This window comes from Oncorhynchus keta, chromosome 2 (assembly GCF_023373465.1).
Source record: "Oncorhynchus keta strain PuntledgeMale-10-30-2019 chromosome 2, Oket_V2, whole genome shotgun sequence".
NCBI lineage: Eukaryota > Metazoa > Chordata > Actinopteri > Salmoniformes > Salmonidae > Oncorhynchus > Oncorhynchus keta.
Window position 1 is genome coordinate 17,818,714 of NC_068422.1, and position 13,170 is coordinate 17,831,883.

General features: G+C 52.5%; 1 protein-coding gene across 4 annotated transcripts in view; it reads left to right on the forward strand.

The window, feature by feature from the left end:
- The window catches only part of LOC118373514 (disks large homolog 5-like), a 180,904-nt gene extending 176,777 nt beyond the window's left edge, over positions 1 to 4,127 (forward strand). For all 4 annotated transcript variants that reach the window (XM_052473218.1, XM_052473222.1, XM_052473223.1 and 1 more), the window contains 2 exons: positions 2,002 to 2,111; positions 2,569 to 4,127. In XM_052473218.1, the coding sequence (XP_052329178.1) occupies positions 2,002 to 2,111; positions 2,569 to 2,672 (214 nt within the window). In that variant the 3' untranslated portion in view covers positions 2,673 to 4,127. The remainder of the gene's footprint in view (positions 1 to 2,001; positions 2,112 to 2,568) is intronic.
- The last annotated feature ends 9,043 nt before the right edge of the window (positions 4,128 to 13,170 follow it).

Below are 13,170 nucleotides of genomic sequence, written 5' to 3' on the forward strand. Positions count from 1 at the left end.
CTGCGCCTGACTCCTCTGCACCAGCTACACCCAAAACTTTTACATATACGGTAACTGCCTACACCACAAACAGCATGCAAGCAAGCAGCACATTACCTCATCTACTGCCACTTTCCAATATCCCTGCTGTTTTCACGGTTGACTTACAGTAGTGTATTAAGTTTCATTGTCTTTCAGTCTAGGTGCACTTTCATTACTAGAACATTACAGAAATGATCTCCGATTCATTCCTATCACAGACACGTTCCAAAACAAATTAATCAAAGTGATCTAAATGAAATTAATCAAACGGCCCTAGCCGACACTCCTCTTGGGATAATTGTGATTCATTAGAGAAGATCTCTGGTTGGTATTTTCATTTGTAATCGGAGGGGAAGATTAAGTCTTCTGAACACACAGACACGCCAGGGCTCAACGCTGACTTTTTTTACAAGGAGCACGTGCGCCTAAGTTGAAAAGGGTAGGTGCGTACAAAGACATTTAGGAGCACAATGAAAAATATTTGAGGTAATAAAGCTAGAATCCTTAATTTTTTTAGGCACAATGTTGCTCCTAATTTAAAATTCCAGGTTGCACAGCTAAATATTTAGGTGCATATGCAAATAAAATGGTCGCACTGTAGAGCCCTGCAGGCACTCACACACTGTCTCACACATTCTCGTACACATTCACAGAGACTCGTGCAGTGTGGCAGTGGACATGGAGAGGATCTGATTGAACTAAGCCTTCTCTGTCATCAACTGAGTGCCAGCTGTCCCTGGGATGGGAGGAGAGGCTGAGCCCTATAGCTCTGTGGTGGGCTGCAGGGGCGTCTAGCTGAGCTATCCCTGTGACTGAGAGGCTGAGCCCTATAGCTCTGTGGTGGGCTGCAGGGGCGTCTAGCTGAGCTATCCCTGTGACTGAGAGGCTGAGCCCTATAGCTCTGTGGTGGGCTGCGGGGGCGTCTAGCTGAGCTATCCCTGTGACTGAGAGGCTGAGCCCTATAGCTCTGTGGTGGGCTGCAGGGCGTCTAGCTGAGCTATCCCTGTGACTGAGAGGCTGAGCCCTATAGCTCTGTGGTGGGCTGCGGGGGCGTCTAGCTGAGCTATCCCTGTGACTGAGAGGCTGACCTCTATAGCTCTGTGGTGGGCTGCGGGGGCGTCTAGCTGAGCTATACCTGCGACTGAGAGGTTGAAAGCTGGGCCTGTCTCTTCCAGTTTTGAGCTTTGTACTGGGGGCTGCTTGTCTCTGTCTCTGAGAGAGAGAGCGAGAGAGGCTGGAGGCTGGGCCCTACAGTACACTCTCAGCTATTTGGCTAAGCCCTTGCTGCTCTTCACTCACTCCACACTACCAGCAGAGACCAATCATCTCATATAAACACGTGAGAGAGAGAGAGAGAGAGAGCGAGCGAGAGAACCAAACCATGAACCACTCTCTGACTTTCTATCCTTTTGATGGCGTCATATAGTCAATATGTAGACTGTAGGCCCGGCAGGGAAAGGAAAACAGCAGGTCAGGAGCAGATGGGTCACAGACAAGAGAGGCTCACCCAGTTGCCACCCAGTGTGCCTGTTTTAATTTTGACTGTATCCCAGTTCGTACAGCACTATTACTCATCAACACTGCAATTGTAGTGAAGAGCAGAGTCTTTCTTTTTTGTTGTTGCTGTCATGTTGATTGGCTTCTATGCATATAATTGGGGGTAATTTTGTTACAATGCCACCACAGTCTCTTTTTATTTATTTTACCTTTCTTTTACTAGGCAAGTCAGTTAAGAACAAATTCTTATTTTCAATGACGGCCTAGGAACAGTGCCTGTTCAGGGGCAGAACAACAGATTTGTACCTTGTCAGCTCGGGGATTCGAACTTGCAACCTTTCGGTTACTAGTCCAACGCTCTAACCACTAGGCTACCCTGCCGCCCCGCTCTGTGTGATATCAACTGTGGGCCATGTGTCACCTCTTTTTTAATGAACTGAAATATTTGATATTTAATATGATTTTGTTCTTTCCTTCATTCAGAGAGCAGAAGGATCCCCTATACTTACGGGATAAAGTCTCTCAGAAACATTCCAAGGAGCAGTTTGAGATGGCACAGAAAACTGAACAGGAGTACAGCAAGGTTTTTACAGGTTAGTATTATGTTAATATCATATAGTAACATTCAGTTTGTTGCTATGTGAGAAGACCTGTCATATGTACCTACAGTCTGGAGTCAGACCAGGCCTCGTATTCATAAATTGTATCAGAGTCGGAGTGCTGAACTAAGATCAGCCTGTTAGATCGTAATGAGTGAAGTTACATAGACAGAACCGGACCAGATCATCTACTCTGAGACAGAACCGGACCAGATCATCTACTCTGAGACAGAACCGGACCAGATCATCTACTCTGAGACAGAACCGGACCAGATCATCTACTCTGAGACAGTAATGGCCCAGATCATCTACTCTGAGACAGAACCGGACCAGATCATCTACTCTGAGACAGAACCGGACCAGATCATCTACTCTGAGACAGAACCGGACCAGATCATCTACTCTGAGACAGTAATGACCCAGATTTGAAAACCATTTTTTTGTGTTGCAGGTATCGTCCAAGGAGGAAGCCTGTCCTACATTTGCACTCAGATCATGACTATAGTGGACCAAGAACAAAGTAAAGTCATATGGATTCCTGATGGAGCTTTCTAGAAGGTTTCTAGGTGCTTCTATCTATGTAACACTTCAACCCTTAACAAGGAAGGTTGGGTATGATACACTTATCCACAGCTAAATGTTAAAAACTAGTCAACAATATCACATCACTGTTGTTATAATAGTCAACTATGAGGGTTGCATCCCAAATAGCACCCTATTCCCTATGTAGTGCACTACCTCCCCAAGTAGTGTGCTATATATAGGGAATAGGGTGCTATTTGGGATGCAGATTCTGATATACTCTCAATATAATAACACTTATCTGAAAGATGAAGATTCATATAGCACTGATTTGTCTCACACCCTACAAATAGAAGTAATAATCCCACTATAATGATGATGTCATAGTGATGCTGTATACTTCAGACAGGCCTAGAGATTCGTTTACACGAGTATTTAATATTGTAATGCTTTTTTACTTGAATGTTTGTCCCTTAACTCCACTATGGCCTGGATGCTTCCTGTTCCTATGGTTCTCAATCATATGTCAGAATAGAAGTTGATGCATGGAATAGAAGAAAACAACATTTCAGACTTGTCTCAGACCTGTTTGTGCTGTAGTTGTTATCATGATGTCACAACGGATCTGGGATCAGTCTAGAAGACCATGTAATAACCATGATGAACTATAGTTATGGCAACAGGCTCAACATGGGTGCAGCAAGTTTTTCTTAACAGAATGGAATGGACCACTGTGTTCATCTTTATGTATGTTTTCTTTGTCATTTCAATTCTCTAATCCCAATCTAATTATGTTGGTTATGAACCTTCCTTTATAGCCTACAAATGTAGCAGTTAGGGAACAGAAATGATTGTGTATGTTGTATTTTTTGCCCTCTGTCATATAATTTACATATTTAAAGACAAAAATGTATGACAAATCTGCATGATTCTTTTTTTCCCCCAAGTTGATGTAAATGACAGACGTTTGTTTTACAACCCACTTACTGTTCTCAATGCAAAATTCCAGGTTATATGTTATGTATATGTTTCCTTCTGTATGTTGTGCCAAACTAAACAGATTTGTTCTGCACCATTTATCCTTCAACCTAGTAATGCTTGAACACTAAGAAATGCAATAATACTTTACCGTAGGTACGATAGTTTCACCATGAGAAAATGTATGTGTTGTAGAGTTGTTTCAATGTTCCTAACATTTCATACATTTCCTAATGGGCATCTCTATTACCCGAAATGTAGAATTTAAAAAGGGATATTTTATTTCTGTTCTAGGGGTTTGAATGCACCAAATTAAGAGGATGAATTCATACATTTCAACATTATGATAAACTGGTAAATTACTTTTCCTTTTTTCTCTATAATATTTCATCTTCTCATGTTGGTTGAAACACGAAAATAGACTATAGATATAACTTCACTTCTCAATGAAATTATATTATTTGTATCAAATGTTAAGAAAAATAAATACATGTGGGGAACGTTGTCCAATTGATTTGTTTTAATTGTAATTTACATTTACATTGTACCATTACACACAAACAAAAACGTTCACCACAAGGCCAACTACCTCCTGGGACGAGGGACTGCGCTGAAACTCAGCACCTGCATATGTGAACTGGCACATTTGGAGCGTGTCAGGTATACACCATACACAGACATGCATATTTTTATCACAATTTTCTTCAATGACTGATAAAGATTTGTCTAGTTGTTTTTCTGGATGGTGTTGTTTGTGTTTGCACTCGCCTCTGGATTTGTGTTTGTGCAGGACTGGTTATAACATGGTGTGCTGAGGACCAAGAGTGACGAGCACTCTGATGGAAGTGTAATTGCAGGAGTAACCTTCCAAGACAACTCATTCCTTGTCTGACCTACACTCTGTCCCCTTTGGTACTAGTGTATTTGGTCTATAGAAGAAGCCAATCTATCCATATTATTCCAAGAGGAGTGTGTAATTATGCCCGTTATCATGTCTGTATGATCTATCTCCTTTTGTCTCTGTTATATTCATATTTTTCACCTTTGTTTTACACACAGCACAGCCAGAAGTGGACTGGCCACCCCTCAGAGCCTGGTTCCTCTCTACCCGGCAAAGCCAGAAGTGGACTGGCCACCCCTCGGAGCCTGGTTCCTCTCTACCCGGCACAGCTAGAAGAGGCCTGGCCACCCCTCGGAGCCTGGTTCCTCTCTACCCGGCAAAGCCAGAAGTGGACTGGCCACCCCTCGGAGCCTGGTTCCTCTCTACCCGGTACAGCCAGAAGAGGCCTGGCTACCCCTCGGAGCCTGGTTCCTCTCTACCCGGTACAGCCAGAAGAGGCCTGGCCACCCCTCGGAGTCTGGTTCCTCTCTACCCGGTACAGCCAGAAGAGGCCTGGCCACCCCTCGGAGCCTGGTTCCTCTCTACCCGGTACAGCCAGAAGAGGCCTGGCCACCCCTCGGAGCCTGGTTCCTCTCTACCCGGTACAGCCAGAAGAGGCCTGGCCACCCCTCGGAGCCTGGTTCCTCTCTACCCGGTACAGCCAGAAGAGGCCTGGCCACCCCTCGGAGTCTGGTTCCTCTCTACCCGGTACAGCCAGAAGAGGCCTGGCCACCCCTCGGAGCCTGGTTCCTCTCTACCCGGTACAGCCAGAAGAGGCCTGGCCACCCCTCAGAGCCTGGTTCCTCTCTACCCGGCACAGCTAGAAGAGGCCTGGCCACCCCTCGGAGCCTGGTTCCTCTCTACCCGGCAAAGCCAGAAGTGGACTGGCCACCCCTCAGAGCCTGGTTCCTCTCTACCCGGTACAGCCAGAAGAGGCCTGGCCACCCCTCGGAGTCTGGTTCCTCTCTACCCGGTACAGCCAGAAGAGGCCTGGCCACCCCTCGGAGCCTGGTTCCTCTCTACCCGGTACAGCCAGAAGAGGCCTGGCCACCCCTCAGAGCCTGGTTCCTCTCTACCCGGCACAGCTAGAAGAGGCCTGGCCACCCCTCGGAGCCTGGTTCCTCTCTACCCGGCAAAGCCAGAAGTGGACTGGCCACCCCTCAGAGCCTGGTTCCTCTCTACCCGGTACAGCCAGAAGAGGCCTGGCCACCCCTCGGAGTCTGGTTCCTCTCTACCCGGTACAGCCAGAAGAGGCCTGGCTACCCCTCGGAGCCTGGTTCCTCTCTACCCGGTACAGCCAGAAGAGGCCTGGCCACCCCTCGGAGTCTGGTTCCTCTCTACCCGGTACAGCCAGAAGAGGCCTGGCCACCCCTCGGAGTCTGGTTCCTCTCTACCCGGTACAGCCAGAAGAGGCCTGGCCACCCCTCGGAGCCTGGTTCCTCTCTACCCGGTACAGCCAGAAGAGGCCTGGCCACCCCTCGGAGTCTGGTTCCTCTCTACCCGGTACAGCCAGAAGAGGCCTGGCCACCCCTCGGAGCCTGGTTCCTCTCTACCCGGTACAGCCAGAAGAGGCCTGGCCACCCCTCGGAGCCTGGTTCCTCTCTACCCGGCAAAGCCAGAAGTGGACTGGCCACCCCTCAGAGCCTGGTTCCTCTCTACCCGGTACAGCCAGAAGAGGCCTGGCCACCCCTCGGAGTCTGGTTCCTCTCTACCCGGTACAGCCAGAAGAGGCCTGGCCACCCCTCGGAGTCTGGTTCCTCTCTACCCGGTACAGCCAGAAGAGGCCTGGCCACCCCTCGGAGTCTGGTTCCTCTCTACCCGGTACAGCCAGAAGAGGCCTGGCCACCCCTCGGAGTCTGGTTCCTCTCTACCCGGTACAGCCAGAAGTGGACTGGCCACCCCTCAGAGCCTGGTTCCTCTCTACCCGGTACAGCCAGAAGAGGCCTGGCCACCCCTCGGAGTCTGGTTCCTCTCTACCCGGTACAGCCAGAAGAGGCCTGGCTACCCCTCGGAGCCTGGTTCCTCTCTACCCGGTACAGCCAGAAGAGGCCTGGCCACCCCTCGGAGTCTGGTTCCTCTCTACCCGGTACAGCCAGAAGAGGCCTGGCCACCCCTCGGAGTCTGGTTCCTCCTCTCTACCCGGTACAGCCAGAAGAGGCCTGGCCACCCCTCGGAGCCTGGTTCCTCTCTACCCGGTACAGCCAGAAGAGGCCTGGCCACCCCTCGGAGCCTGGTTCCTCTCTACCCGGTACAGCCAGAAGAGGCCTGGCCACCCCTCGGAGTCTGGTTCCTCTCTACCCGGTACAGCCAGAAGAGGCCTGGCTACCCCTCAGAGCCTGGTTCCTCTCTACCCGGTACAGCCAGAAGAGGCCTAGCCACCCCTCGGAGTCTGGTTCCTCTCTACCCGGTACAGCCAGAAGAGGCCTGGCTACCCCTCGGAGCCTGGTTCCTCTCTACCCGGTACAGCCAGAAGAGGCCTGGCCACCCCTCGGAGTCTGGTTCCTCTCTACCCGGTACAGCCAGAAGAGGCCTGGCCACCCCTCGGAGTCTGGTTCCTCTCTACCCGGTACAGCCAGAAGTGGACTGGCCACCCCTCAGAGCCTGGTTCCTCTCTACCCGGCACAGCTAGAAGAGGCCTGGCCACCCCTCGGAGCCTGGTTCCTCTCTACCCGGCAAAGCCAGAAGTGGACTGGCCACCCCTCAGAGCCTGGTTCCTCTCTACCCGCTACAGCCAGAAGAGGCCTGGCCACCCCTCGGAGTCTGGTTCCTCTCTACCCGGTACAGCCAGAAGAGGCCTGGCTACCCCTCGGAGCCTGGTTCCTCTCTACCCGGTACAGCCAGAAGAGGCCTGGCCACCCCTCGGAGCCTGGTTCCTCTCTACCCGGTACAGCCAGAAGAGGCCTGGCCACCCCTCGGAGCCTGGTTCCTCTCTACCCGGTACAGCCAGAAGAGGCCTGGCCACCCCTCGGAGCCTGGTTCCTCTCTACCCGGTACAGCCAGAAGAGGCCTGGCCACCCCTCGGAGTCTGGTTCCTCTCTACCCGGTACAGCCAGAAGAGGCCTGGCCACCCCTCGGAGCCTGGTTCCTCTCTACCCGGTACAGCCAGAAGAGGCCTGGCCACCCCTCAGAGCCTGGTTCCTCTCTACCCGGCACAGCTAGAAGAGGCCTGGCCACCCCTCGGAGCCTGGTTCCTCTCTACCCGGCAAAGCCAGAAGTGGACTGGCCACCCCTCAGAGCCTGGTTCCTCTCTACCCGCTACAGCCAGAAGAGGCCTGGCCACCCCTCGGAGTCTGGTTCCTCTCTACCCGGTACAGCCAGAAGAGGCCTGGCTACCCCTCGGAGCCTGGTTCCTCTCTACCCGGTACAGCCAGAAGAGGCCTGGCCACCCCTCGGAGTCTGGTTCCTCTCTACCCGGTACAGCCAGAAGAGGCCTGGCCACCCCTCGGAGTCTGGTTCCTCTCTACCCGGTACAGCCAGAAGAGGCCTGGCCACCCCTCGGAGCCTGGTTCCTCTCTACCCGGTACAGCCAGAAGAGGCCTGGCCACCCCTCGGAGCCTGGTTCCTCTCTACCCGGTACAGCCAGAAGAGGCCTGGCCACCCCTCGGAGCCTGGTTCCTCTCTACCTGGTACAGCCAGAAGAGGCCTGGCCACCCCTCGGAGTCTGGTTCCTCTCTACCCGGTACAGCCAGAAGAGGCCTGGCCACCCCTCGGAGCCTGGTTCCTCTCTACCCGGTACAGCCAGAAGAGGCCTGGCCACCCCTCGGAGCCTGGTTCCTCTCTACCCGGTACAGCCAGAAGAGGCCTGGCCACCCCTCGGAGTCTGGTTCCTCTCTACCCGGTACAGCCAGAAGAGGCCTGGCCACCCCTCGGAGCCTGGTTCCTCTCTACCCGGTACAGCCAGAAGAGGCCTGGCCACCCCTCGGAGTCTGGTTCCTCTCTACCCGGTACAGCCAGAAGAGGCCTGGCCACCCCTCGGAGCCTGGTTCCTCTCTACCCGGTACAGCCAGAAGAGGCCTGGCCACCCCTCAGAGTCTGGTTCCTCTCTACCCGGTACAGCCAGAAGAGGCCTGGCCACCCCTCGGAGCCTGGTTCCTCTCTACCCGGTAGAGTCAGAAGAGGCCTGGCCACCCCTCAGAGCCTGGTTCCTCTCTACCCGGTACAGCCAGAAGAGGCCTGGCCACCCCTCAGAGTCTGGTTCCTCTCTACCCGCTACAGCCAGAAGAGGCCTGGCCACCCCTCGGAGTCTGGTTCCTCTCTACCCGGTACAGCCAGAAGAGGCCTGGCTACCCCTCGGAGCCTGGTTCCTCTCTACCCGGTACAGCCAGAAGAGGCCTGGCCACCCCTCGGAGCCTGGTTCCTCTCTACCCGGTACAGCCAGAAGAGGCCTGGCCACCCCTCGGAGCCTGGTTCCTCTCTACCCGGTACAGCCAGAAGAGGCCTGGCCACCCCTCGGAGCCTGGTTCCTCTCTACCCGGTACAGCCAGAAGAGGCCTGGCCACCCCTCGGAGTCTGGTTCCTCTCTACCCGGTACAGCCAGAAGAGGCCTGGCCACCCCTCGGAGCCTGGTTCCTCTCTACCCGGTACAGCCAGAAGAGGCCTGGCCACCCCTCAGAGCCTGGTTCCTCTCTACCCGGCACAGCTAGAAGAGGCCTGGCCACCCCTCGGAGCCTGGTTCCTCTCTACCCGGCAAAGCCAGAAGTGGACTGGCCACCCCTCAGAGCCTGGTTCCTCTCTACCCGCTACAGCCAGAAGAGGCCTGGCCACCCCTCGGAGTCTGGTTCCTCTCTACCCGGTACAGCCAGAAGAGGCCTGGCTACCCCTCGGAGCCTGGTTCCTCTCTACCCGGTACAGCCAGAAGAGGCCTGGCCACCCTCGGAGTCTGGTTCCTCTCTACCCGGTACAGCCAGAAGAGGCCTGGCCACCCCTCGGAGTCTGGTTCCTCTCTACCCGGTACAGCCAGAAGAGGCCTGGCCACCCCTCGGAGCCTGGTTCCTCTCTACCCGGTACAGCCAGAAGAGGCCTGGCCACCCCTCGGAGCCTGGTTCCTCTCTACCCGGTACAGCCAGAAGAGGCCTGGCCACCCCTCGGAGCCTGGTTCCTCTCTACCCGGTACAGCCAGAAGAGGCCTGGCCACCCCTCGGAGTCTGGTTCCTCTCTACCCGGTACAGCCAGAAGAGGCCTGGCCACCCCTCGGAGCCTGGTTCCTCTCTACCCGGTACAGCCAGAAGAGGCCTGGCCACCCCTCGGAGCCTGGTTCCTCTCTACCCGGTACAGCCAGAAGAGGCCTGGCCACCCCTCGGAGTCTGGTTCCTCTCTACCCGGTACAGCCAGAAGAGGCCTGGCCACCCCTCGGAGCCTGGTTCCTCTCTACCCGGTACAGCCAGAAGAGGCCTGGCCACCCCTCGGAGTCTGGTTCCTCTCTACCCGGTACAGCCAGAAGAGGCCTGGCCACCCCTCGGAGCCTGGTTCCTCTCTACCCGGTACAGCCAGAAGAGGCCTGGCCACCCCTCGGAGTCTGGTTCCTCTCTACCCGGTACAGCCAGAAGAGGCCTGGCCACCCCTCGGAGCCTGGTTCCTCTCTACCCGGTAGAGTCAGAAGAGGCCTGGCCACCCCTCAGAGCCTGGTTCCTCTCTACCCGGTACAGCCAGAAGAGGCCTGGCCACCCCTCAGAGTCTGGTTCCTCTCTACCCGGTACAGCCAGAAGAGGCCTGGCCACCCCTCGGAGCCTGGTTCCTCTCTACCCGGTACAGCCAGAAGAGGCCTGGCCACCCCTCAGAGCCTGGTTCCTCTCTACCCGGTACAGCCAGAAGAGGCCTGGCCACCCCTCAGAGCCTGGTTCCTCTCTACCCGGTACAGCCAGAAGAGGCCTGGCCACCCCTCAGAGCCTGGTTCCTCTCTACCCGGTACAGCCAGAAGAGGCCTGGCCACCCCTCAGAGTCTGGTTCCTCTCTACCCGGTACAGCCAGAAGAGGCCTGGCCACCCCTCGGAGTCTGGTTCCTCTCTACCCGGTACAGCCAGAAGAGGCCTGGCCACCCCTCGGAGTCTGGTTCCTCTCTACCCGGTACAGCCAGAAGAGGCCTGGCCACCCCTCGGAGTCTGGTTCCTCTCTACCCGGTACAGCCAGAAGAGGCCTGGCCACCCCTCGGAGTCTGGTTCCTCTAGGTTTCTTCCTACGTTCCTGTCTTCTAGAGAGTTTTTCCTAGAAACTGTGCTTCTGCCTCTGTATTGCTTGCTCTCTGGGCTTTTAGACTGGGTTTCTGTAAAGCACTTTGTGACAAAAGCTGATGTAAAAACGGCTTTATAAAGTACATTTTGTTGATTGATTAAATGAATAGTCTCTGTACTAACAGACATACTGTACTCAAACACGTTATATAAATGGAAGTTCCCTAATTTGAAGACCAGGTGAGAGAGTCTCAGGAATATGTAGCAGTAGCATAGCCAGAAATTAGATTCACTCTCACTGGTGGGCAAAAATAACTGAAAGTCACACCCCCAATAAGCCACAAATATGACTGCATTGAGGCATATGTCGCTGTGTTTCTATGGATATCACTGCCTACTTATATTTGTTGATTTAGCAAACGAGACAGCACATAATCCAGTCCCTTTATCACAGTCAACACACATATATTTGAGCTTTAATTAGCTTTAAAAAACAAAACTTTCTCAGCCACATGGCAAAATGTGTAGAATAGCATGAGATTAGCGATAAAACTGCACATTTTTCTCTTTGCCATAATTTGAAGACCAGGTGAGAGAGTAAAGTCAAATCAAACATTATGTCACATGCGCCAAATGCAACAAGTGTAGACTTAACCGTGAAACGCTTACTTACAAGCCCTTAACCAACAGTGCAGTTCAAGAAGAAGAAAATATTTACCAAGTAGACTAAAATAAAAAGTAACACAATAACAATAACGAGGCCATATACAGGGGGCACCGGTACCGAGTCAGTGTGCAGGGGTACAGGCTAGTTGAGGTAATCTGAACAGTCTCTCCTTCGCTACAGAGCTTAGATATGGTAGTTTACTGTAAGGTCCAGTCTCTCCATCGCTACAGAGCTTAGAGATGGTAGTTTACTGTAAGGCCCAGTCGCTCCATCGCTACAGAGCTTAGAGATGGTAGTTTACTGTAAGGCCCAGTCTCTCCATCACTACAGAGCTTAGAGATGGTAGTTTACTGTAAAGCCCAGTCTCTCCTTCGCTACAGAGCTTAGATATGGTAGTTTACTGTAAGGCCCAGTCTCTCCTTCGCTACAGAGCTTAGAGATGGTAGTTTACTGTAAGACCCAGTCTCTCCTTCGCTACAGAGCTTAGAGATGGTAGTTTACTGTAAGGCCCAGTCTCTCCTTCGCTACAGAGCTTAGAGCTGGTAGTTTACTGTAAGGCCCAGTCTCTCATTCGCTATAGAGCTTAGAGCTGGTAGTTTACTGTAAGGCGCAATCTCTCCTTCGCTACAGAGCTTAGAGATGGTAGTTTACTGTAAGGCCCAGTCTCTCCATCGCTACAGAGCTTAGAGATGGTAGTTTACTGTAAGGCCCAGTTTCTCCTTCGCTACATAGCTTAGAGATGGTAGTTTACTGTAAGGCCCAGTCTCTCCATCGCTACAGAGCTTAGAGCTGGTAGTTTACTGTAAGGCCCAGTCTCTCCTTCGCTACAGAGCTTAGAGATGGTACTTTACTGTAAGGCCCAGTCTCTCCTTCGCTACAGAGCTTAGAGCTGGTAGTTTACTGTAAGGCCCAGTCTCTCCATCGCTACAGAGCTTAGAGCTGGTAGTTTACTGTAAGGCCCAGTATCTCCTTCGCTACAGTGCTTAGAGATGGTAGTTTACTGTAAGGCCCAGTCTCTCCTTCGCTACAGAGCTTAGAGATGGTAGTTTACTGTAAGGCCCAGTCTCTCCATCGCTACAGAGCTTAGAGATGGTAGTTTACTGTAAGGTCCAGTTTCTCCTTTGCTACAGTGCTTAGAGCTGGTAGTTTACTGTAAGGTCCAGTTTCTCCTTTGCTACAGAGCTTAGAGATGGTAGTTTACTGTAAGGTCCAGTTTCTCCTTTGCTACAGAGCTTAGAGATGGTAGTTTACTGTAAGGCCCAGTTTCTCCTTTGCTACAGAGCTTAGAGATGGTAGTTTACTGTAAGGTCCAGTTTCTCCTTTGCTACAGAGCTTAGAGATGGTAGTTTACTGTAAGGCCCAGTCTCTCCTTCGCTACAGTGCTTAGAGATGGTAGTTTACTGTAAGGTCCAGTTTCTCCTTTGCTACAGTGCTTAGAGCTGGTAGTTTACTGTAAGGTCCAGTTTCTCCTTTGCTACAGAGCTTAGAGATGGTAGTTTACTGTAAGGCCCAGTCTCTCCTTTGCTACAGAGCTTAGAGATGGTAGTTTACTGTAAGGCCCAGTTTCTCCTTTGCTACAGAGCTTAGAGATGGTAGTTTACTGTAAGGCCCAGTTTCTCCTTTGCTACAGAGCTTAGAGATGGTAGTTTACTGTAAGGCCCAGTCTCTCCTTCGCTACAGAGCTTAGAGATGGTAGTTTACTGTAAGGCCCAGTCTCTCCATCGCTACAGAGCTTAGAGATGGTAGTTTACTGTAAGGTCCAGTTTCTCCTTTGCTACAGTGCTTAGAGCTGGTAGTTTACTGTAAGGTCCAGTTTCTCCTTTGCTACAGAGCTTAGAG